At 37.0% G+C, this 26,289-nt stretch overlaps 1 protein-coding gene across 1 annotated transcript in view; it reads left to right on the top strand.

Moving 5' to 3' along the window:
• Window positions 1–26,289, top strand: part of LAMA3 (laminin subunit alpha 3) — a 573,745-nt gene that overhangs the window by 437,854 nt on the left and 109,602 nt on the right. Inside the window, exon 41 of the mRNA XM_053714980.1 lies at window positions 12,814–13,044. Coding sequence (XP_053570955.1) covers window positions 12,814–13,044 — 231 coding nt within the window. The remainder of the gene's footprint in view (window positions 1–12,813; window positions 13,045–26,289) is intronic.

Consider the following 26,289-nt stretch of genomic DNA (forward strand, 5'->3'; position numbering starts at 1 on the left):
AAGTATACCAAGAGAACAAAGTAAATTTGATAATATAGCTGATTTTAAAAGTGTCTAAAAATAAATCACATTCCCTTTCGGAATCATAAATCGTTAATTTTGTATTTTGGTGTCCCTTTTAAAGATGCACAGACACATACAAGACATAGGAAACACAAGATAGAAAGTGCAACGTTTAAATGTATTAAAACATAAAACACAAATACTGAAGTCTAAAGCAAATTAAAATACAATTTGAAAAATGTGTTATACAGTGCTTGCCTCTACTTTACTTCTAGAAATATAGGGAATGCTCCTCAGTGAGAAACAGTAAAATTTACCTTTGTAGAATCCTATGAGGTACCATGTAGTGCTGATAGATTTATTAGATTATCTAGTAAGATTTTCAGAATCAGGCCCTTAAAAAAGAAAATGTGGGGGAAGACAGATATGCAAAGTTAGACAGAGAGGAGGAATGGGTTAAGAGCACAAGGTATGGGGACGTCTTCTTCCAAGCGGCGATATCTTCTATCTTCTTCCAGGAACAAGCCCCGGTAACTGAAGACCGGTGACCGCGGAATTGAAGACCGGCGACAGCTGAAACTGAAGACCGGCGACCGCAGAGCCATGGAGCATGGAGATCCTCTTCGTACGATCACCGCCGCACACTGAAGATTGAATTCAAGGTACACGTTTAAATATGGGGTACCTTGCATTCCTATTGGCCGATTTGAGTCTTCAAATTCAAATCAGCCAATAGGATGAGAGCTACTGAAATCCTGTTGGCTGTTCAAATCAGCCAATAGTATTTCAGTAGCTCTCATCCTAATGGCTGATTTGAATTTGAAGACTCAAATCAGCCAATAGGAATGCAAGGTACCCCATATTTAAACGCGTACATTGAATTCAATCCTGAGGCGGTGATCGTACAAAGAGGATCTCCATGGCTCCGCGGTCACCAATCTTCAGTTCCACCATCGCCGGTCTTCAGTTCCGCGGCCACCGTCACCGGTCTTCAGTTCCGCACTCCGCGCCGGCTTGTTCCTGGAAGAAGGTAGAAGATATCGCCACTTGGAAGAAGACTTCACCGCCGGACTTCAGGGACCGTGAGTACCTATCTGGGGGTTAGATTTAGGCTTTTTTTTATTTTATTTAGATTATGGATTTAATGGGCCTTTGAAAAAGAGCTGAATGCCCTTTTAAGGGCAGTAAAAGAGCTGAATGTCCCTTTAAGGGCAATGCCCATACAAATGCCCCTTTAGGGGCAATGTGTAGTTTAGGATTTTTTAATGTTAGGTTTTTTTATTTTGGAGGGACTTAGTATTTTTTAAGGTAAAAGAGCTGTTTAACTTAGGGCAGTGCCCTACAAAGGCCTTTTTAAGGTCTATTGGTAGTTTAGCATTATATTAGGGGGTGTTTTTATTTGGGGGGGAGTTTTTATTTTCATAGGGATTAGGTTTAATTTTTTAATTTTTGATCATTTGGTTTATTATTTTATGTAATGTTAGACTTTTTTATTTTTTAATCTTAGATTAATTTATTTATTATTTTTTATTATTTTTAAGTAATGTTAGCTTTTTTATTTTATTTGTTTGTAACTTAGTATTTTTTAGTTTAGGTAATTGGGGTTAATTAAGGGGGTGTTAGGTTATGGGGCTTAGTAATTTAATTAGTTATTTACGTTGTGGGTGTTTGGCGGTTTAGGGGTTAATAGTTTTATTAGGATTATTGTGTTGTGTGGGTTTGGTGGATTAGGGATTAATAGATTTATAAGGTTTTATTGCGATGTAGGTTCATGGTGATTAGGGGTTAATAGTTTTAATAGGTACTTTGTGATGTGGGTTAATGGCAGATTAGGGGTTAATAGTTTTAATAGGCAGTTTGTGATGTGGGTGAATGGTGGATTAGGGGTTAATACATTTATTAGGTAGTTTGCGATGTTGGGGTTGGCGGATTTAGGGGTTAATACTTTTATTAGGTAGATCGCGATGTGGGTGAATGTCAGATTAGGGGTTAATAGTTTAATTAGGCATATTGTGTTGTGGGGGTTGTGGGTTTAGGGGTTACTATTTTTTTATTAGTTCCGATGGGGGCTTGATAGCGGATATAGGGGTTTTACGTGTCGGTTTTATTTTTGGGAGGCCTGTTAGACTTTAAGGGAGATTTGGCTTTTTTTTATTTTCTTAGGCGCCGGTAGTTTCTAAAGTGCCGTAAGTCACTGGCGACTCCAGAAATTTGTATTTACGCTCATTTCTGGACATCACTAGTTTATCCGACTTATGGCATTTTATGAACTGCCGGTGCCGTATATGTGATACCCTGATGTGCGAGGTGAAATTACGGGCAGCGTAGGTTTCAGCAGTTACTCTGAAGCTTGCACCGCTTATGTAATCTCGCCCATAATGTGTATTAGGTCTATGCATTTGTGGGAGGCAGTAGAAAAGGGCTGTAATAAATTATTTTTGTACCAAATTACAGTTTAGCTACCTGATGAGAAGCAAAAATCTTTGGGATTTCCATAAAAAAGTATATAAAAGAAGAAAAAAAAAGGAGGGAGGAAGTGCTCCTAGAAACAATACGAAAATGGAACATAATATAATTAAGAATTTGTATAAACAATATCAAATAGTAATACAATAAATACAATAACAGAGAATCTTTTCCTAGCCTGGAATATTAATGTCAGGGAAATATAGTTTAACATGAAACTGGTTTAATCTTAAATACATTATTAATATCTGATTTAACAAGTAATCACAGAATATAAAACTCCAGGATATGCTTTTAACAAAATAAAATTATACATCATTTTCTAAATACAGTTTTATTGATCTAGACTATGGGGCCCATTCATCAAGCTCCGGTTGGAGCTTGAGGGCCCGTGTTTCTGGCGAGCCTACAAGCTCGCCATAAACACCAGTTATGAAGCTGCGGTCTAAAGACCGCTGCTCCATAATCTGTCCGCCTGCTCTGAGCAGGCGGACAGACATCGCCGCAATTCAACCCGATCGAGTCCGTTTGGGTTGTTTGACACCTCCTGCTGGCGGCCGATTGGCCGCAAATCTGCAGAGGGCGGCGTTGCACCAGCAGTTTACAAGAGCTGCTGGTGCAATGCTGAATACGGAGAGTGTATTGCTCTCCGCATTCAGCGAGGTCTGTCGGACCTGATATGCACTGTCAGATCACGTCCGACAGACCTTTGTTAAATAGGCCCCTATATGTCACTGTTATAACCTGCCAGTGGATAAATACTATTACATACTATATATGTAAATAAAGGACATAACAAATATTGCATAATCCCTTTTGAAATGCGCATGAGAGTTGGCTAAGAATAATTTGTAAATAATTTAACAATGAAATGTATGTATTTTAAAATGAAACAAATTCCTTTGCAGGGAGTGGTATTGAATACAGATTTTTCATCTGCTTTTAAATAAAAATGACAATCAGCTTATACTAGAGAATGTTACTGATAAATTAATGCATTCTCATAATACATCAAATACGCCACTGTGTTTCATTCCCGTTGCATTTTTTACAATGCAGTATTAAAATAATGAATGCTGTATTCTATTCTTTCATTATTGTTTTCTTTTTTATTTATTTATTTGCCAAACGTCTTACTTTCTCATTCATAAATAACCAAAAAGAATGTAAGATTTAAAACAACCTAAATACATTTTATCTTAAAGGGCCATAATACCCAAATGTTTAAACACTTGAAAGTGATGCAGCATAGCTGTAAAAAGCTGACTAGAAAATATCACATGAACATCTCTATGTAAAAAAAGAAAGATATTTTACCTCAAAAGTTCCTCAGTAGCCACATACCATTGTAAAGAATTTCTAAGCAGCATATTAGTATGTCTGTCCCGGGACAGCTGAAGGGATGAGCCTCGTGCACACTCATGTTATTTCCCTATTCAGTTTAGGGAAGCTTACAATGAAATCTCATGAGAGTTAAGTCAAATCTCATGAGAGTTAAGTCAAATCTCATGAGATCACAGTAAAAGAGTTCATGATCTCTGCACTGCTGATGCTGATTGGCTGCTGTTCATTTCTTCATTTATTTTTTTTACCTGCAGCTGGGAGCAGCTGAGTATAACTTTTTACACAGAACTTACTCTGCTGAGCTGAGGACATTGTGAGGTAAAATATCTTCCTTTTTTACATAGCGATGCTCAGGTGATATTTTCCTGTCAACTTTTTACAGTTATATTGCATCAGTGATTTAGCATATGAGTATTATGTCCCTTTAATGCATGGGGGGAAGATATGTGCTATTTCATCCTCAAACATATTGCACAGCAAACATATCACATATGACCCCTTAAATCGTCAAGTTCCCAGGTCCCAATTACCCCATAAATAATGTTATCCAACAAAATAACACATAAACAACTTTGTGCTAGATTACAAGTGGGGGCGCTAACTGTGGCAAACAAGCAAAAAGGGGTTTACCGTAGGTGTTTGTGCGCACATTTCAAATTGAAAGTTATGCGTTTGCTCCAGTGCAACTGAATTTAACATGTGTCGGGATAGCGCAACTTCAGAGCTCCAGTTAAATGTGTTACGTATGCAAAAAAGTTGCACAGAACACATCAAAAATACATTTAACAGTACAGTTACACTCAAAATAACACAATCTTATAAAATGTATTTAAAAAAAGATTGCAATAAAAAGTTATGGGCCAGATTATGAGTGGCGCGTTAACAGTTACGCGCAAGCTATAAGGGGTTTATTGCAGTTGTTTGTGTGCCTCAGGTTTTCTGCTTGTATTTCAAGTTAAAAGTAAACGCAATCACTTGAGCGCAATTGAAGTTAGGTTAACGTGACCTCAGAGCTCTGGTTAACTGTTTTACAAAACAAAAAAGTGTCACAAAACACATCAAAAATACATTACAAGGGGGGGCGTGTCTGACCAGCAGCTATGATGGCTGCTTTTCTTTATGGCTAATGTCAGGAGCTGGGGAATCCGCTATTTCTCGCTCCTCAGATTTGTTTCCCAAGAGCTACAACTCTATTTTGAGAAGTTTAATAACTGTGGAGAAATTTGATATACTTTTTATGACACAACTTAGCCCGGGAGACCTAAATAGATGAAGTGCGTAGCGGAGGCTAGCTAACAGCCTAGGCCTTCATCGCGCCCTCCCCATTTTCCTGTAATTTCAGCAGGAACAGCAATACAAGCTGTATACATCTAACTTGCTTTCAGCTTCGAGTGATAGCAGCTTAATCCGATCATGGAGACCCTATCCTTCAAAATACAGATGGTGTTTTCCAAATTTGAAGCGGAGATGATTCGGAGTATAAGAGCTTATTCAGGGGGCTGCCAGCCGAGAGACATGCGAGAGAGAGATCTTCCGCAATATCCCATACAACCAGAGGAGCATTCAGAGCAACGGCAACCTACTATCCATGTTGAGGCACAAATAAAGCGTGCACAGGGAGATTCTGATACACCCGAGATGTGAGATTCCGCACAGGGACAATCTATGAAATATCAAGAGGAGATGACCTATGCTAACTACGTATCACTGCCGATACCTAAAAGAGCCAATACCCCAGCAAGTGATTCGGATGCAGTGGAGAGCGGTCTGGGAGGAGCGGTGTGGCAGGGAGAGGTTCAGTGCCACCAGAAATGCAGAGATTTGTTGTTTCACGTCCCTATTGTTGGGGCCATAAGAGCTGGCAAAAGGGGGAAGTCGCTGTGTGGGATGCTGCTCATGCCTACCGCTTTTGTTTCAGGAAATTGTGCAGCTGGCAAGCCCCTGGCACATTTGAGGATTGTTCCCTGTCTTGTCGTTGCCCTTCCCTATGGGTTTGGAGACATCATAATGATGGTTACCACAGTAAAACAGCACAGGATTGGGATCGGCTAGTTACCCCTAACAAGGCTAGAGGAAGCAGGTCTGATTTTGTAAGAGATGTTGGCTATTTTGACTAACCATATAGAGATTGACACTTAATCAAACCTACACATTAAAGTACCAAAAGCTTTGATATGGGGACAATTACTATATTACTTTGTATAGAATCTGTATAAGGGCTATTTAAAGTCTGATGCACCCATGATTTATACATTCAAGTTATAAACTGTGTTTGTTGTATTTGTCTTTATCAAGATTCAGATTATACACTTGGCTTAGAACAAAAATGACTGAGACTGAATCCCCTCATATGCCCAGAAAATTGTTGCAATATAACACTGAATCTCTAGAGTTTATGTTTAATATGCTGCTACTCTTCAGATCTGTACTTTTTCAATATGCTTTGTTTTTTCTTTTTTGCTTTATTTTGTGGGTTCTCTTTCCCCTGTTGGGAGTTTTCTTGAAGCTGGACCTTATCCCTAAACTTTCCCATTGGCATCTGTAATCTTTATTGTGTGGCCCAAGAGAGGCCACTGCTAGTCAGTAAGGGAAATTGCTTACTCTCATGAGGTCCTTATAAGAGACACTTAATCATATTGTATTTGAAAATGTGAGGTTAGCTATTAGTTTTAATCTACCATACATAGTCTATAATAAAAATGGTCAATTATATTGCACATCATGTCTGCATTCAGCCTATACAGGGATGCCTTTTGCAAACTGTTTGACTATTCATGTATGTGACTATAGAGCATTTATATGGTTAGGTTATCATAAATTTTGTTATTTTATGTGATCTCAATCCTGTTACCATATGTTGTGACTGATGATTTTTGATGTATGACAACTCTGTATTTACCTATGTTTATAACCTCAATAAAAATGTTTATAAAAAAAAAAAAAAAAAAAAAAAAAAAACATTACAAAGTACAGTTGCACTCAAAATAACACCATCTAATATAAATGATTAAAAAATATATATATTGCACAAAAAAGTTATAAAGGCTCAAAGATATGAGGTCTCAGGAGTTATAAAAAAAAGCAGACGAAGAGCATTAACATAGAGATAAATACATATACATGTCTAAAGATAGATATGTATGTATGCATGTATGTGTGTGTATGTATATATATATATATATATATATACACACATATATACATATACATATGTCTATATATGTGTACATATGTATTTATATGTGTATATATGTATTTACAGAAATATATACACATATAAACACATAAATACATATGTACATATATATATATATATATATATATATATATATATATATACACTGTATATATATATACCCACACACACATATATATATATATATATATATATATATATATATATATACGTATTTAGACATTTATATGTATGTATCTCTATGTTAAAGCCCTTTGCTTATTTTTTTAACACCTGTGGCCTCATATCTTTGTGCAAGATTGCAAGTGGAGCTATTTAAAACTCTCGCTCAAGCGTTAACTGCGCTAGAAGTAGGTATAGGTATAAATATGTATCTTACATGAACAGTATAAAATATATATATATATATATATATATATGTTTCATAATAAGAAGTACGTTATTTTCTATGTGAAAAATGTTAAATATGCGTTTTGTGCATCGTTTCTCGATTTAAATCTTAACGTGGTCAGTTTAGCACACATGAAAACTTACACCTAGATTACGAGTTTTGTGTTAGAGGCTATGCGGTGCTAACGAGCAGTTTATGCTCACCGCTCACTTACAGACACCGCTGGTATTACGGGTTTTTACAAACCCGGCGTTAACCGCAAAAAAGTGATCGTAGAGCAAAATTTTGCTCTACATCTCACCTCAATACCAGCGCTGCTTACGTTAGCGGTGAGCTGGCTGAACGTGCTCGTGCACGATTTCCCCATAGGAATCAACGGGGAGAGACAGCTGAAAAAAAAACTAACACCTGCAAAAAAGCAGTGTTTAGCTCCTAACGCAGCCCCATTGATTCGTATGGAGAAAATACATTTATGTCTACACCTAACACCCTAACATGAACCCTGAGTCTAAACACCCCTAATCTTACACTTATTAACCCCTAATCTGCCGCCACCGACATCGCCGACACCTACATTATATTGATTAACCCCTAATCTGCCGCTCCGGACACCTCCGCCACCTACATTATACTTATGAATCCCTAATCTTCTGCCCCCAACATCGCCGACACCTACATTATATTTATTAACCCCTAATCTGCCGCCCCCAATGTAGCCGCAACCTACCTACACTTCTTAACCCCTAATCTGCCGCCCCCAACTTCGCCGCCACTATATTAAAGTTATTAACCCCTAAATCTAAGTCTAACCCTAACACCCCCTAACTTAAATATAATTTAAATAAATCTAAATAAAATTACTATTATTACCTAAATAATTCCTATTTAAAACTAAATACTTACCTATAAAATAAACCCTAAGCTAGCTACAATTTATAATAGTTACATTGTATCTAGCTTTGGGTTTATTTTTATTTTACAGGCAAGTTTGTATTTATTTTAACTAGGTAGAATAGTTATTAAATAGTTATAACTATAATAACTACCTAGTTAAAATAAAGACAAATTTACCTGTACAATAAAACCTAACCTAAGCTACAATTACACCTAACACTACACTATAATTAAATTAATTCCCTAAATTAAATACAATTAAATACAATAAAATAAAATTATCTAAAGTACAAAAAAACACTAAATTATAGAAAATAATAAACAAATTACAAGATTTTTAAACTAATTACACCTAATCTAATCCCCCTAACAAAATAAAAAAGCCCTCCCAAAATAAAAAAGCCCTACCCTACAATAAATTACAAATAGCCCTTAAAAGGGCCTTTTGCGCGGCATTGCCCCAAAGTAATCAGCTCTTTTACCTGTAAAAAAAAAGTACAAATGCCCCCCCAACATTAGAACCCAGCACCCACACAACCAACCCTACTCTAAAACCCACCCAATACCCCCTTAAGAAAACCTAACGATAACCCCTTGAAGATCACCTTACCGGGAGAAGTCTTCACCCATCCGGGCTGAAGTCCTCAATGAAGCCGGGAGAAGTCTTCATCCAAGCCGGGCGAAGTGGTCCGCCAGACGGGCATCAGCCAATAGGATTTTTTCTACCTTAATTCCGATTGGCTGATAGAATTCTATCAGCCAATCGGAATTGAAGGGACGCCATCTTGGATGAAGTCACTTAAAGGAACCGTCATTTAGTACGAAGACTTTGATGGAAGAGGATGCTCCGCGCCGGATGTCTTGAAGATGGACCCTCTCTGCGCCAGATGGATGAAGATTCCGTCTTGATGAAGACTTCTGCCTGTCTGGAGGACCTCTTCGCCGGCTTGGATGAAGACTTCTCCCGGCTTTGTTGAGGACTTCGGCCCGGTTGGGTGAAGACTTCTCCCGGTAAGGTGATCTTCAAGGGGTTAGTGTTAGGTTTTTTAAGGGGGTATTGGGTGGGTTTTAGAGTAGGGTTGGTTGTGTGGGTGGTGGGTTTTAATGTTGGGGGGGATTTGTAATTTTTTTACAGGTAAAAGAGCTGATTACTTTGGAGCAATGCCCCGCAAAAGGCTCTTTTAAGGGCTATTTTTAATTTAGTGTAGGGTAGGGCTTTTTTTTATTTTGGGGGGGGCTTTTTTTATTTTGTTAGGGGGATTAGATTAGGTGTAATTAGTTTAAAAATCTTGTAATTTGTTTATTATTTTCTGTAATTTAGTCTTTGTTTGTTTTTTGTACTTTAGATAATTGTATTTAATTGTATTTAATTGTATTTAATTTAGGGAATTAATTTAATTATAGTGTAGTGTTAGGTGTAATTGTAATTTAGGTTTGGTTTTATTTTACAGGTAAATTTGTCTTTATTTTAACTAGGTAGTTATTAAATAGTTAATAACTATTTAATAACTATTCTACCTAGTTAAAATAAATACAAACGTGCCTGTAAAATAAAAATAAACCCTAAGATAGCTACAATGTAACTATTAGTTATATTGTAGCTATCTTAGGGTTTATTTTATAGGTAAATATTTCGTTTTAAATAGGAATAATTTAGTTAATGATAGTTATTTTTATTTAGATTTATTTAAATTATATTTACGTTAGGGGGTGTTAGGGTTAGACTTAGATTTAGTGGTTAATAACTTTAATATAGTGGCGGCGACGTTGGGGCGGCAGATTAGGGGTTAATAAATGTAGGTAGGTTGCAGCGATGTTAGGAACGGCAGATTAGAGGTTAATAAAATTTAACTAGTGTTTGCGAGGCGGGAGTGCAGCGGTTTAGGGGTTAATATATTTATTATAGTGGCAGCGATGTCCGGTTCGACAGATTAGGGGTTACAAATTTTATTATAGTGTTTGCGATGTGGGAGGGCCTTGGTTTAGGGGTTAATAGGTAGTTTATGGGTGTTAGTGTACTTTTTAGCACTTTAGTTAAGAGTTTTATGCTACGGCGTTGTAGTGTAAAACTCTTAACTACTGACTTTTAAATGTGGTACCAGTCTTGAAAGGAGAGGGTCTACTGCTCACTTTTTATCAGACTCGTAATACCGGCGCTATGCAAGTCCCATTGAAAAAATAGAGTACGCAATTGACATAAGTGGATTTGCGGTATTTCCAAGTCTGGCCAAAAAAGTGAGCTGTACACCTGTACCTTCAAGACTCGTAATACCAGCGGGCGTTAAAAAGCAGCGTTGGGACCGGCCAACGCTGCTTTTTAAGCCTAACACAACACTTGTAATCTAGCCGATAGTATTCTTAAGGCGCTTTATTGAAATATTACATATAAAATATTTTAAAAAAATTAGTAAACATACTGTAAAATATTCTAAATAATCCATAGAAGAAAAAAATAATATATATATATATTTATATATATATATATATATATATATATATTACAGTATGTTTAATAGCAGAAAAGAGGAGCACCCTGCTCTGGGATCTTATCTGCCATTACATGAGCGTTAATCGCACAGGCTTGAAACCAGTTAGTGATGGTCTTTGGAAGCTTTCAATAATGCTTCTTTCACTACTGCTCCTCCTCGTTAATGACCAGCGACTAACCCTGTTCACTGCTGGACTTTCTATGGGGGGGTTAATAGGGCGGTTTCGCTGCCAGCGGTAAGACCGCATTTTTTTAACAAGCCTGCAGGAGGGAGGGAGGGTCTAGTAGCGTGGTCTTGCAGTTCGCGGCAAGACCCACGCTATTAGAATCAGATAAACCATCAACGTCCAGCGACGTACAGGGTACATCACAGTCGTTAAGGGGTTAACTGCTTCCTTTTTCTGTATCATTAGGCAAGAAATGTAAAACTGAAAAACAAAATGATACTCAAAACAGGCAAAATATACTTTTCAACAAATACATCCAAGTGTGAAGGTAGTGTACATAATTTTAAGATATTCTTTAAAGGGACATAATACTCATATGCTAAATCACTTGAAAGTGATGGAGCATAACTGTAAAAAGCTGACATGAAAATAGCACCTGAACATCTTTATTTAAAAAAGGAAGATATTTTACCTCATAATTTCCTCAGCATAATTTGTGAACAGTTATACTTCAGTTGCTGTAAAGCTGTAAGTTGAAAGAAGAAAAAAAAATGCAATTGCCAATCAGCATCAGCAGTGCTAAGGTCATGTATTGTATTTGCTGTGCTCGCATGAGATTTCACTTAAATCTCATGAGATGTCACAGTAAACTTCCTTAAACTGAATAGGAAAATAACATGACTGCCTGCACATGCACGATGCACACCCCCTTTCAAGTCCTGGGACTAAAGTCTCTTTATAGTGTGCTGTGAATAGTTAGGAAATTTTTAGTTAAATATCTTCCTTTCTAACAGAGATGTTCAGGTGATATTTTCTAGTCCGTTTTTGTACAGCTATGCTGCATCACTTTCAAATGCTTCAAGATTTAGATATCATCTCCCTTTAACTAATCGGCTAAAAGGTTAGTTCTTATGGTCTGGAATGGTGGTAATAAATTGTAGCCATGATCATAACAAGGGAATCACTCATTTATCACTACAGTGTACATTGTTAAATAAATTCAGTTTGTTAGTGGAAACCATTGTACGGACTTGCACATAGAACACTAGTCTTCCTTAAAATTGGACAAAGAACCACAACTTGCTGGTGCCAAGTGTAGTTTTGACTGCAACCAATCTCCCTAGTAAGGCACATCAAATGGCATGTGCTGCCACAGCAAACCACAGGTCATTAGATATTCCAAAGATGCTTTAAACTTTAATGTGGTATCTCAAACTGGCCATTGCCAGTAACCATAACTACTCTGTTCAGATTCCTATGTAAGCTTTAACTAAATTTAATTTGATTTTCCCATCACAGCTTGATATGACAAACAAGGGCTGGTTTTATAATTAATTTGCTTCAAGTGATAAAAATAAAGATGGTACTATTTATTCCTGGATTGGTGACCTTTGGCAAAATGCGTAACATGGCTCATTTTTATACTCATGAGTCCCAATATATATGGTTATATATATTTGTGTGGAGGATCCATAAATATTTATCTCTGCTTATGTGTGTGTACAACAAGACCCTATAGAGCTGTAAACCTGCTAACAGCACCATCAGTAGTTATAGACATTCTTTACCTATATATAATCTTGAACACAAAATGTGAGAATCAAGCCTCTCCTAATAAGAAGTAATTGCCTTGTGTGCAAATTTCAGCAGGGGTGGCAGTTTCCCTTGCTAAAATATAAATTTGACGTTTGTGAAAAGGAAAAATATTCAATATCTTATTAGACATACTCAGAGATATTTTACTGTATAGAAAAAAATATTTTGCTTAAACATATTATCCTTTTGAAGTATTTGGAAGTAATTTAAATGATAGTATATCATTTCATATTGTCTGAGATGCTCATATCCTCCTTTTACCATGTAGGGAAACTTCAGGCACGCAAATAGTAACAGCGCTGTGTCTAGAGAAGAGCTTATGCTGGTCTTGTCCAGACTGGAAAGTCTGCACATCCGTGCCTTGTACTTCAGTGAGACTCAGCGCCTCACCCTAGGAGAGGTTGGGCTGGAGGACGTCACTTTCTCAGGAAGTGGGAGAATTGCATCCAGTGTGGAGATATGTTCCTGCCCACCACAATATGCAGGTGACTCATGCCAGGTAGGATTTCCTCCAGTCTGATTTATTATTTATCATTAATGTTATGACCAGATTAGACTGTAAACAGATACACCCTCACAGTATAAATATACTGACAAGTATGTCTTGTAAGGTAATAACTTTCACTAGTTTCATTATTAATACATCTTGAAATGTTTATTGTATTTCTATGCATAACATATATTTTACTGTAATAACATTGAGTTGCTGCGTTGAGATATAGCTCATATGAGAAAATGTCATTACAAAAACAAAAATGACAAAAAGGTTACTTCAATTAAATGAACATTAGCAGAATATATTCAAATACAATTCTAGCTGACTCATATTTCATTAGGTTGAACAGTATTAATTTTTTTCTAACCTTTTATTTTGCAGTGGTTTTCTTAATTATACTTTTAAAATCCCATAAACTTTTTGATGATATTATTTTAAACAAGCTTTATTTACATAATTCTACATATAATATAGAAACTTTAAATACAGTAAATTAATACATATTGTACAGAATTATACAACATAAACAGGAGCAGATAACCAGAGAAAAGGCAAAATCATATTATTCTGGGGGGAGTGGGGGGGTTCTGTGCCCAGAGCATAGCTAACACAGTTCAGTGAGTCTAAGGTTAGTAAATATAACTATTTCTTTTAATTGAAACCACAACCCAAAGAAATGGCCTGAGCTTTCAGGGAGAGCAGACCTCATTAGTTTATCTATATATTATTTACACAAAATCCTCCTTATCTTAATATACACAGTGAGACCAATATTTGGAGAGAACAAAGGGAAATTAACATTTTAGTACCTCTCTGTCCAACCCCCCACAGGTAGAGTAATTTATTTATAAAGTTTAGTTAGGAGATGGAACTAGCGCCTACTCTGTGCCCCTGGCTCGGGGGAGGGGTGTAACCTAGTGACCACCAATAGAAGTCAAGTAAGAAAGGGGACCCCCCAAGCGCCTACCAAACCGGAGGGGATAGCGCTACAAGTATACTAAAATTAATAAAATTAATATTGTATAAATTGTTAATAAATTGTTTTAGCTATTCTTAGAATAATGAGAAATGATGGAATCTGATAACTAATTGATTATTAAACTGAAATAACACATTAAAAGAGAGTGAAATAAAACGTACCAACCATTTCTTGATTATACAAAGAATTGTAACATCAAGTGTAAATCTACATGTAATGATGAGGAGACATGGGGGCATATTTATCAAGCTCTGAATGGCAGCCAGAAACAGCAATTATGAAGCAGTGGTCACAAAGACCACTGCTCCATAACCTGTCCGCCTGCTCTGAGCAGGCGGACAGACATCGCCGGAAAACAACCCGATCAAGTACGATCGGGTTGATTGACACCCCCCTGCTGGCAGCCTATTGGCCGCGAGTCTGCAGGGGGCGGCGTTGCACCAGCAGTTCTTGTGACCTGCTGGTGCAATGCTGAATACGGCGAGCGTATTGCTCGCTGTATTCAGCGAGGTCTGTCGGACCTGATCCGCACTGTCGGATCAGGTCCGACAGACCTTGATAAATATGGGCCATGAGATCCACTCTGCTTTTGATGACATTATTGGAGATTTCCAATGCTGGGGGTATTAGGTCATTGGCACTGTTTAACAAGATGTAAAACAGGGCTATATTATAAGTGAAGCTCTAAATAATCGCATGCCCGTAAATGGGCAAATGTGCCCCTTTTTGCGGGCACGCGATAATTAGCCAGCCATTACAAGCGGCTGGTTATTGATACATCTATCTCGCACTCAGAAAATTAGCACTCAGAAAATTAACCAGATATCAATTTTGGTTACTTTTCTAAAAGTGCCCCAAATGCCCTCAAAATAGAGGGCATTATAGTTTTTTATTAAAGAAAAATTTAGCATTTTCTTAAATGAAAAACAACTGCATTGGGCAGTTTTGGGGCTTTAAAGTTGGCAGGAGTGGGGTGTTAGAAAAACATGACACTGAAAAGTGCCTTAACATTGCTGTCTATGGGAACTGTGTGTTCACAGTAAATATATATGTATATGCTTATATACTGTACATATATATTTATGTGTTAATATGTGTATATACACATATTAACACATAAATATATATGTATATCAGCATATATATATATTTATAAATGCTACAATCGCTGTGCGACTTACCCCCTTTGCTGCGCTTTAGTTCTGATGCCGTCTCTGACGGTAACAGAACGAGGCTCCTATTGGAGCCTATGGAAGCGTGCTCTCATGAGCGCAATGCTTCCCAGCAAAGTGAATGCGAGCTTGCATTCGCATTGCTGTTAACTTATAATACAAGCACAGATTAGCTTGCACTGGTATTACAAAGTGGAGTGCTAATATAGTCATCTTTAAAGCAGTATTTAGTGCTCCACTTGTAAACTAGCCCTTAATTTTGTTTTTTTGGCTCTTATTCTCAGTTTAGGAAGGGACAGAAAAAAGGAATTTTCAGGTCACGTGGGGCAATTACTTCCATTTCCAGACTCATTAGTTACATCATTTTTTAACAGAAAGCCTTTAGCTCCCTACACTTCCATTTGAAACTAGGACCTGTACTCTCCACAGCGCCTCCAGCACCTACCAGTTGAATATAGATATATGTGCTTCAGTCTAGCAGGAGTAAGGTACCACCTTGTCAAAAATGTAAAAGAGGGGTATTTTTTAAGAGCTTAATAACTGCATTGAGATAACTTACAAATGACTAGATTACAAGTAGAACGCTAAATTATCATTCGCCCCCTTTTTGCGGGTGCGTGATAATTAACCAGCCATCACATGTGTTTGTGTGTTGTTATTACACAGTGGAGTGCAAATAGCACTTTCATGAAAGCGATATTTAGAGCTCCACTTGTAATCTGGCCCAAAGTGCGGTGCTTGACATCGCTTTTATGTTTTAAGAATGTTATCTGGTGTACTCTGGAGCTGTGCAACACATCACAAAAATAATATAGAAAAGTTTGTGTTACCATCCACACTTAAACAGCATCACATTTAGCCACTCCCTAAAGAGGTCTCTAGGAAATGTCTCACCTTCTCTAATTGCAACACATGAAGTCCACAATGTTTTTTCAGATATTATATTTTTTGGGTTGAGGGGGCACATATTTTTATATTTAGACTGTTTGCACTATTATTTTTTATGTTTCCATTTATAATCTATTTATTCCACTCAATCAAGGAACATTATGTGTAGCTATTTGTAACAATGTTTTCATTATTTTACATATTTTTGATTCAGTTTTATATATACACATATTTTATGCAACTCGAGCTATCCCATATACGGCGCCGTCAGATGCTAACGTGCCGTAAGTCGGATAAACCAGCGATGTCCAGAAATCTGCGCAAGTACAAATTTCTGGCGTCGCCAGTGACTTGCGCCACGTTAGAAACTGCCAGCGCCTACAAAACCTGACTAAAGTCTAAATCACCCGCACTGTCTAACACGCCTCCTAAACATAGCCCGACACGTCTAACCCTCTATCCGCTATCCCCCCTCACTATCCTAACAATAAAATATGTATTAACCCCTAAACCGCCACTCCCGGAGCCCGCAGCTACCTAATAAAGTTATTAACCCCTAAACCGCCGCCAGCTATATTAAATCTATAACCCCCTAAAGTGAGCCCCTAACACCGCCGCCATCTACCTTACCTACCCCCTAAAGTGAGCCCCTACCCCGCCGCCATCTATTTTAAAATTATTTAACCCCTAAAATACTAAACTATCAGCCAATCAGATTCAAGCGCAATCCGATTGGCTGAACCAATCAGCCAATCGGATAGAACTTGAATCTGATTGGCTGATTCAATCAGCCAATCAGATTTTTCTACCTTAATTCCGATTGGCTGATAGAATCCTATCAGCCAATCGGAATTCGACAGACGCCATCTTGGATGACGTCATTTAAAGTTACCTCATTCGTCGTTCAGTCGTCGGCCGGGATGGATGCTCCGCGTTGGAGGAGCGAAGAATGAAGATTGAAGATGCCGCTTGATGGAAGATGCTGCCCGATGGAAGAAGACTTTGCTGCCGCTTGGAGAAAAACATCGGCGGGATGAAGAATTCTTCTTTGCCGCTTGATTGGACATCGCCCGGATCGGATGAAGAGTTCTGCCCGGCGGGGTGAATACAAGGTAGGGAGATCTTCAGGGGGGTAGTGTTAGGTTTATTTAAGGGGGGTTTGGGTTAGATTAGGGGTATGTGGGTGGGGGGTTGTAATGTTGGGGGGTGGTATTGTGTTTTTTTTTCAGGCAAAAGAGCAGTTTTCTTTGGGGCATGCCCCCACAAAAGCCCCTTTTAAGGGCTGGTAAGGTAAAAGAGCTTTGAACTATTTTTAATTTAGAATAGGGTAGGGAATTTTTTTTATTTTGGGGATTTATTATTTTATTAGGGGGCTTAAAAATCTTGTAATCTTTTTTTTATTTTTTGTAATTTAGTGTTTTGGTTTTTTTTGTAATTTAGTTTAGTTTATTTAATTGTATTTTTAGATAGATATTTGTAGTTTATTTAATTTATTGATAGTGTAGGTGTATTTGTAACTTAGGTTAGGATTTATTTTACAGGTAATTGGGTAATTATTTTAAATAGGTAGCTATTAAATAGTTAATAACTATTTAATAGCTATTGTACCTAGTTAAAATAATTAACAATTTACCTGTAAAATAAATATAAACCCTAACATAGCTACAATGTAATTATTAATTATATTGTAGCTATCTTAGGGTTTATTTTATAGGTAAGTATTTAGATTTAAATAGGAATATTTTAGTTTATAATATGAATTAGATTTATTTAATAAGAATTTAGTTAGGGGTGTTAGGGTTAGATAGAGTTAATATAGTTAATATAAATACTATAGTAACTATATTAACCCTAATATAATTAGGGTTAATATAGTCAATATATATAATGTAATAACTATATTAACTATAATATTCTTAGGGTTAATATAGATAATATAGCTGGCGGCGGGGTAGGTAGATTAAATTAGGGGTTAATAATTTTAATATAGATGGCGGCGGTGTAAGGGGCTTACATTAGGGGTTAATACCATTAATATAGGTGGAGGCGGTGTAGGGAGGGCAGGTTATAGGGCAAAAGAGCTGTTAACTTTGGGGCAAAGCCCCGCAAAAGGCCCTTTTAAGGGCTGGTAATAGAGCTTATTACTTTATGGATTTTAGATTAGGGGTTAATAATATTTATATAGCTGGCGGCGGTGTAAGGGGTCAGATTAGGGGATAGATCAGGTAGATGGCGGCGGTTTTAGGGGCTCACAGTAGGGGGTTAGTTTATGTAGATGGCGGCGGTTTAGGGGTTAAATACTTTATTAGGGATTGCGGCGGGGGATCGCAGTTGACAGGTAGATAGACATTGCGCATGCGTTAGGTGTTAGGTTTTATTTAGCAGATCGCGGTTGACAGGTAGATAGACATTGCGCATGCGTTAGGTGTTAAGTTTTATTTAGCAGATCGTGGTTGACAGTTAGATAGACATTGCACATGCGTTAGGTGTTAGGTTTATTTAGCAGCTAGTTTAGAGAGTTACGGGGCTCCAATAGTCAGCGTAAGGCTTCTTACGGCTGCTTTTTGTGGCGAGGTGAAAATGAGGAGTAAGATTTCTCCATTTTCGCCACGTAAGTCCTTACGCTGTATATTGGATACCAAACTGCGCGGGTTTGGTATACCTGCCTATGGCCCAAAAAACTACGGGCGACGGCAGAAATATACGCGTGTAACTTCTAGGTTACGCCGTATATAGGATACCAAACCCGCTCAAATATTGGCGTCGCCAGCTTTTGCGGGCAACGATTTTTATCGGATCGACCCCCTGGTTTGTATATATTATTTAAAAAGTATAGAATTGGACTTTATTTTATATATTTAGGGTATAGTAACATTGTAAGTGCATAGTATTTTTTTATCCTTGGCTTGTTAATTTTGTTAATGCTTTTTGCCCATGTATTAAGCACCTAATAAATACATTTGGACAGCCCTTTGTTGGATCAAGTTACATTAATTCAGGGTTTATGAATATTTCAAACAAATTATTCACTCAAAAAATAATGCATTTTTGTCTATTGGAATAGAGTTGTTTTAGCTATGCTTAGAATAATGAGAAATTATGGAATCCGATAACGAATTGATTATTAAACTGAAATAACACATTTAACACTTGTCTGTTAACTTAGCTAGAAGTAAGATTTTTGCGTGCGTCGGGTTGCACATTCACGTGTTCCCCCATAGGAGTCAATGGAGAAAAAAAAGTGGGGGAAAAAAACACCCTGCTCACGCACAAACCCAATTGCATATTCTCATGTGTGCTAAGCCAACATGAAAATATGAATATTTCACATTCCAATGTTCTTCACATATGTTGAAATATGAATTCATGAATAATTAGAACATATTCTTCTATGTCTGATGATATTATATATATAGGTATAAATATATATATATATATATATATATATATATAAATATTTATTTTAAAAAAAACATACATAGAACATAGTCTGCTGTGTGAAGAACATTGGAATGTCAAATATATTCATATATAAATATATATGTTTTTAAATGTTTCATCTACTTAACCGCAAGCACTTCATTTGAGATATGGTTTAAAGCAATGGCACCACTAGGGGGTAAACTCCCCATTATATATAAGAACCTTAATAGGTAATAATATCTCATATAGGCCTAGATTTAGAGTTTGGCGTTAGCCGTCAAAACCAGCGTTAGAGGCTCCTAACGCTGGTTTTAGGCTACCGCCGGTATTTGGAGTCAGTCAGGAAAGGGTCTAACGCTCACTTTGCAGCCACGACTTTTCCATACCGCAGATCCCCTTACGTCAATTGCGTATATTATCTTTTCAATGGGATCTTTCTAACTCCGGTATTTAGAGTCGTGGCTGAAGTGAGCGTTAGAAATCTAATGACAAAACTCCAGCCGCAGAAAAAAGTCAGTAGTTAAGAGCTTTCTGGGCTAACGCCGGTTCATAAAGCTCTTAACTACTGTGCTCTAAAGTACACTAACACCCATAAACTACCTATGTACCCCTAAACCAAGGTCCCCCCACATCGCCGCCACTATATTTAAATTTTTTAACCCTTAATCTTCCGCTCCGTACACTTCCGCCAACTACATTATCCCTATGTACCCCTAATCTGCTGCCCCTAACACCGCCGACCCCTATATTATATTTATTAACTCCTAATCTGCCACCCCCGCTATCGCTGACCCCTGCATATTATTATTATTAACCCCTAATCTGCCGCTCCGTATACCGCCGCAGCATACATTATCCCTATGTACCCCTAATCTGCTGCCCCTAACACCGCCAACCCCTATATTATATTTATTAACCCCTAATCTGCCCCCCACAACGTCGCCGACAGCTACCTACAATAATTAACCCCTAATCTGCCGAGCGGAGCTCACCGCTACTATAATACATTTTTTAACCTTAACCCTAACACCCCCCTAAGTTAAATATAATTTTTATCTAACAAAATAAATTAACTCTTATTAAATAAATTATTCCTATTTAAAGCTAAATACTTACCTGTAAAATAAACCCTAATAAAGCTACAATATAAATTATAATTATATTATAGCTATTTTAACCAGGTACAATAGCTATTAAATAGTTAAGAACTATTTAATAGTTACCTAGTTAAAATAATTACAAATTTACCTGTAAAATAAATCCTAACCTAAGCTACAATTAAACCTAACACTACACTATCAATAAATTAATTAAATAAAATACCTACAATTACCTACAATTAAACCTAACACTACACTATCAATAAATTAATTAAATACAATACCTACAAATAACTACAATTAAATAAACTAACTAAAGTACAAAAAATAAAAAAAAGAACTAAGTTACAAAAAATAAAAAAATATTTACAAACATTAGAAAAATATTACAACAATTTTAAACTAATTACACCTACTCTAAGCCCCCTAATAAAATAACAAAGACCCCCAAAATAAAAAAAATGCCCTACCCTAGTCTAAATTACAAAAGTTCAAAGCTCTTTTACCTTACCAGCCCTATAAAGGACCTTTTGTGGGGCATGCCCCAAAGAATTCAGCTCTTTTGCCAATTGGAATTAAGGTAGGAAAATTCTGATTGGCTGATGGAATCAGCCAATCAGAATCAAGTTCAATCCGATTGGCTGATCCAATCAGCCAATCAGATTGAGCTCACATTCTATTGGCTGTTCCGATCAGCCAATAGAATACGAGCTCAATCTGATTGGCTGTTCGGATCAGCCAATCGGATTGAACTTGATTCTGATTGGCTGATTCCATCAGCCAATAAGAATTTTCCTACCTTAATTCCGATTGGCTGATAGAATCCTATCAGCCAATCGGAATTCGAGGGACGCCATCTTGGATGACGTCCCTTAAAGGAACCGTCATTCTTCAGTTGGACGTCGGAGGAAAAAGATTGGTCCGGGCTGGAGGTCTTCACGATGGAGCCGTTCCTCATCGGATGAAGATAGAAGATGCCGCTTGGATCAAGATGGTTGCCGGTCTGGATCGCCTCTTCTTCACGGATAGGATAAAGACTTTGGAGCCTCTTCTGGACCTCTTCAGCCGCAGGATTATGGATCGCCAGCCCCCGCTTGGGTTGGATGAAGATTTTGGAGCATGGACTGATCGGTGATACCCGGTGAGGTGAAGATAAGGTAGGAAGATCTTCAGGGGCTTAGTGTTAGGTTTATTTAAGGGGGGTTTGGGTTAGATTAGGGGTATGTGGGTGGTGGGTTGTAATGTTGGGGGGGGTATTGTATGTGTTTTTTTTACAGGCAAAAGAGCTGAATTCTTTGGGGCATGCCCCGCAAAGGGCCCTGTTCAGGGCTGGTAAGGTTAAAGAGCTTTGAACTTTTGTAATTTAGAATAGGGTAGGGCATTTTTTTATTTTGGAGCTCTTTGTTATTTTATTAGGGGGCTTAGAGTAGGTGTAATTAGTTTAAAATTGTTGTGATATTTTTCTAATGTTTGTAAATATTTTTTTATTTTTTGTAACTTAGTTCTTTTTTATTTTTTGTACTTTAGTTAGTTTATTGTATTGTATTTAATTAATTTATTGATAGTGTAGTGTTAGGTTTAATTGTAGATAATTGTAGGTATTTTATTTAATTAATTTATTGATAGTGTAGTGTTAGGTTTAATTGTAACTTAGGTTAGGATTTATTTTACAGGTAATTTTGTAATTATTTTAACTATTTTAGCTATTAAATAGTTCTTAACTATTTAATAGCTATTGTACCTGGTTAAAATTAATACAAAGTTACCTGTAAAATAAATATAAATCCTAAAATAGCTATAATATAATTATAATTTATATTGTAGCTATATTAGGATTTATTTTACAGGTAAGTATTTAGCTTTAAATAGGAATAATTTATTTAATAAGAGTTAATTTATTTCGTTAGATTTAAATTATATTTAACTTAGGGGGGTGTTAGTGTTAGGGTTAGACTTAGCTTTAGGGGTTAATACATTTATTAGAATAGCGGTGAGCTCCAGTCGGCAGATTAGGGGTTAATGTTTGAAGTTAGGTGTCAGCGATGTTAGGGAGGGCAGATTAGGGGTTAATACTATTTATTATAGGGTTATTGAGGCGGGAGTGAGGCGGATTAGGGGTTAATAACTTAATTAACTTATTATAATAGCGGTGCGGTCCGCTCAGCAGATTAGGGGTTAATAAGTGTAGGCAGGTGGAGGCGACGTTGTGGGGGGCAGATTAGGGGTTAATAAATATAATATAGGGGTCGGCGGTGTTAGGGGCAGCAGATTAGGGGTACATAGGGATAATGTAAGTAGCGGCGGTTTACGGAGCGGCAGATTAGGGGTTAAAAAAAATATGCAGGTGTCAGCGATAGCGGGGGCGGCAGAATAGGGGTTAATAAGTGTAAGGTTAGGGGTGTTTAGACTCGGGGTACATGTTAGAGTGTTAGGTGCAGACGTAGGAAGTGTTTCCCCATAGCAAACAATGGGGCTGAATTAGGAGCTGAACGCGGCTTTTTTGCAGGTGTTAGGTTTTTTTTCAGCTCAAACAGCCCCATTGTTTTCTATGGGGGATTCGTGCACGAGCACGTTTTTTAAGCTGGCCGCGTCCGTAAGCACCGCTGGTATCGAGAGTTGAAGTTGCGGTAAATATGCTCTACGCTCCTTTTTTGGAGCCTAATGCAGCCATTCTGTGAACTCTCAATACCAGGGGTATTTAAAAGGTGCGGCCAGAAAAAAGCACGCGTAGCTAACGCACCCCTTTGGCCGCAGAACTCTAAATCTAGGCGATAGAGTATTAGTTATTAAGGGAGGGGTGCTTTGCAAAAAATTTGATATTCGACAAAAGAACGTGGGAATGGACAGAGAATTCCCACTACAGTATGCGATTATAGCACTCACTGCTCAGACTACTAGGCAGAAATGGCGAACAACTAAATTAAATCATAACTTTTATTAATATATTATAAAATTGGGTGAAAAATTAAAACCATGGATGGAGTCTCTGAACCACGAGAATCACAGGGATAGCAGCTATCACACTGCCACTCACACTGAATATATACACACCGATTCACAGCCCAGGAATAACTAGTCAATTCACTTCTCTCACTTTAATTTACTTTTAGTTCTTTTCACTATTTGCATCACATTTCAAAATAGAAGTGTCTATTTGTCACTTTTGACAAGGTTATTCACTTGTGTAACTAGTTAAGTTTTAGTACAGTACACACAGGACACGTAGCATCCTAAGCACAACAGAGGTCGCATCACAAAATTATTTATTAAATTTCACATTTGAATCACAGTTGGTCCAACCGCAGAATATAAGTTCACATAGTGTTATAATATTAGTTAATTCTTGAACCTCTATTCACATAAGATTATTCCACGGAATGGTATAGTAATGAATATACAGATTGGAGTACTCATGTTTTCCTCCTGTATTTTGTATCCTTTAAAGTGGCATTAATGACATCCTGTTAGCCACGCAATTACACCAGGTCAGGCTTCTTGATCCATGTTAACAGATAGATATCTCTCCCCTTCAATGCATTTTTTAAATTACCAAATTAATAATTTCTTATTTCTTTGAATATTCTTAAAGGTATTAAGACCTCTAGAAACCCCAACCAGTATGAAATAAAATAAAATATTAACTGAGAAATTTAATTTGCACTATTAACACCATTTCTTTTGGAATGGGATATTTTGTAATGCATATTAAAAGGTTGATAAGAAAACAAAATGAAGATATATTTCTTGAGTAAGATTGGATACTCGAGTATTCGTGAGCTTTCTAAGTAGATTGATCGATTAATTTGAGTCATGATAGTAACATACCTCGGGATTCATTTCTAACATGACTATCATATCCCATCCCATTTTAACCTTAAGCCAACGTTAATAGTACATTCCACCTTACATGCATTTCAACAGATATTCTAAAACTGTTAGACGGAATCACTTTGATGATGACGGACGGCTCGGTCCTCCAATCAGATCTCTCTAAGGCAGAACTTCCAGTTCAACCGGGTATATATCCCCAGAAAATGGGCGGCTTGCCACATTTGATAAAGCCCAGTAGGGTGAAACGCGTTAGGGAAGTAAATTAGGAGCTTTGAGGGCTCATTTTTAAATAAAGGATAGGAGTAGTTTGAATCAATAGCTCTATTGAGTGATCATTATTAAGTAAGGTTATAAGAAAGTTGTGTTGATAATAATTCACAACAGTAATTGTATAAAAATAGCGGGTACTACCCGGTACTGGTTGTAAATCATAATAGTGCTAATATACTTCATATCATTATCACTAAACTTACTATTCATAATATAGCTCTGTGAACTGGTTGACCTTAATTGGCATGGGTTGTAGCGATAAATATCATTGTTACTCTTTTTGTTACCTTATGTTACAGTATTGCTTATGATATCCACATTCACCCACCTTCTGGTAACTTACAATCGTTTAAAACCATAATCAGTGACGACAATTACAGTAAGCCTAAATGTTCCTATTTGCTTGATACACTTCCTATTTGCTTGATATACTTACCTGATCTTAATAGACAGCGTAACTTAGGAATATGATGGTGCTAGTGTAGCGGAACTGATATGACAGACCCAAACGGAATAGCTGCAAATATTGTAGCTGAAATTAGGCATTGAATTAACAGCTGTACTCAGTTTAACATTACAACGATTTTACTAGAATAACAGGGGAGAAGTTATCCTGAGAAATAGTTAGCCTTACTGGCACTTGTTAGCTGCATTAAGTAAAGCAACTAGCGTTACCATTTGTATTGATAACAATCAGCACAGTGGCTCTCACATTGAATGAATCAGTGTTTAACCTTAAATTGATAAGGGTTACTAACAAAGCTACAGCTTCAGTAGCGAGGGTTTCAGGGTGAACATTTAAACACTGAATTGATAGTGAAAAATACTGATATCGAGCAATTTGGTGACAATAGTAAAAATCATTGAGAAACTATATTGCGGCAGACTAGCTTCAATAATTGGCGTGGGAACAATTTATTATAACGGTAGCTACAATTATTGACACTGACCAATCTGGTAATAACAGTAGAACCCACTGAGTCACTATAACGAGAGCATACTAGCCCCTATAATTAGATTGGCAACAATTTAATTAACACAAGGGCAGCTACATCTATCAGCACTGAGCAATCCGGACTGAATGGTATAACTCACTGAGAGACTATACCATAGTGACTGGTGTGATTAAAACTTATTAAATACACGTGTTGAAGCACTACACTACAACTTAAACATCAACGTCCCTAGTACTGCACCTGGCCTATTATAGTCAGCAAACTAAAAGAATCCTACTTCTATCAGAGGATGTATATGTATGGAACAATAACAATTTATTGGGAGGCAGACATTAAGTTAATCCCAATACAATGTAGCTTACTATCCTTTACATAAACTGTACAAATTACCTTCTCCAATAACTGATCTACCGAAGCAATAATCACTATTGAACATGGTTCATTGTGATATAAACACACACTCCTGCTTGTTAATCTTACCCTTGTCTATATAGAGGCTATCATATCTCAGAGGCCTATGTAATAATTAAGACCAAGGGTTATTATTGTAAAACTACTCCATCCATGGTTTTAATTTTTCACCCAATTTTATATTATAGTAATAAAAGTTATGTTTTAATTTAGTTGTT

Source organism: Bombina bombina, chromosome 5 (genome assembly GCF_027579735.1).
Source record: "Bombina bombina isolate aBomBom1 chromosome 5, aBomBom1.pri, whole genome shotgun sequence".
Taxonomy (NCBI): Eukaryota; Metazoa; Chordata; class Amphibia; order Anura; family Bombinatoridae; genus Bombina; species Bombina bombina.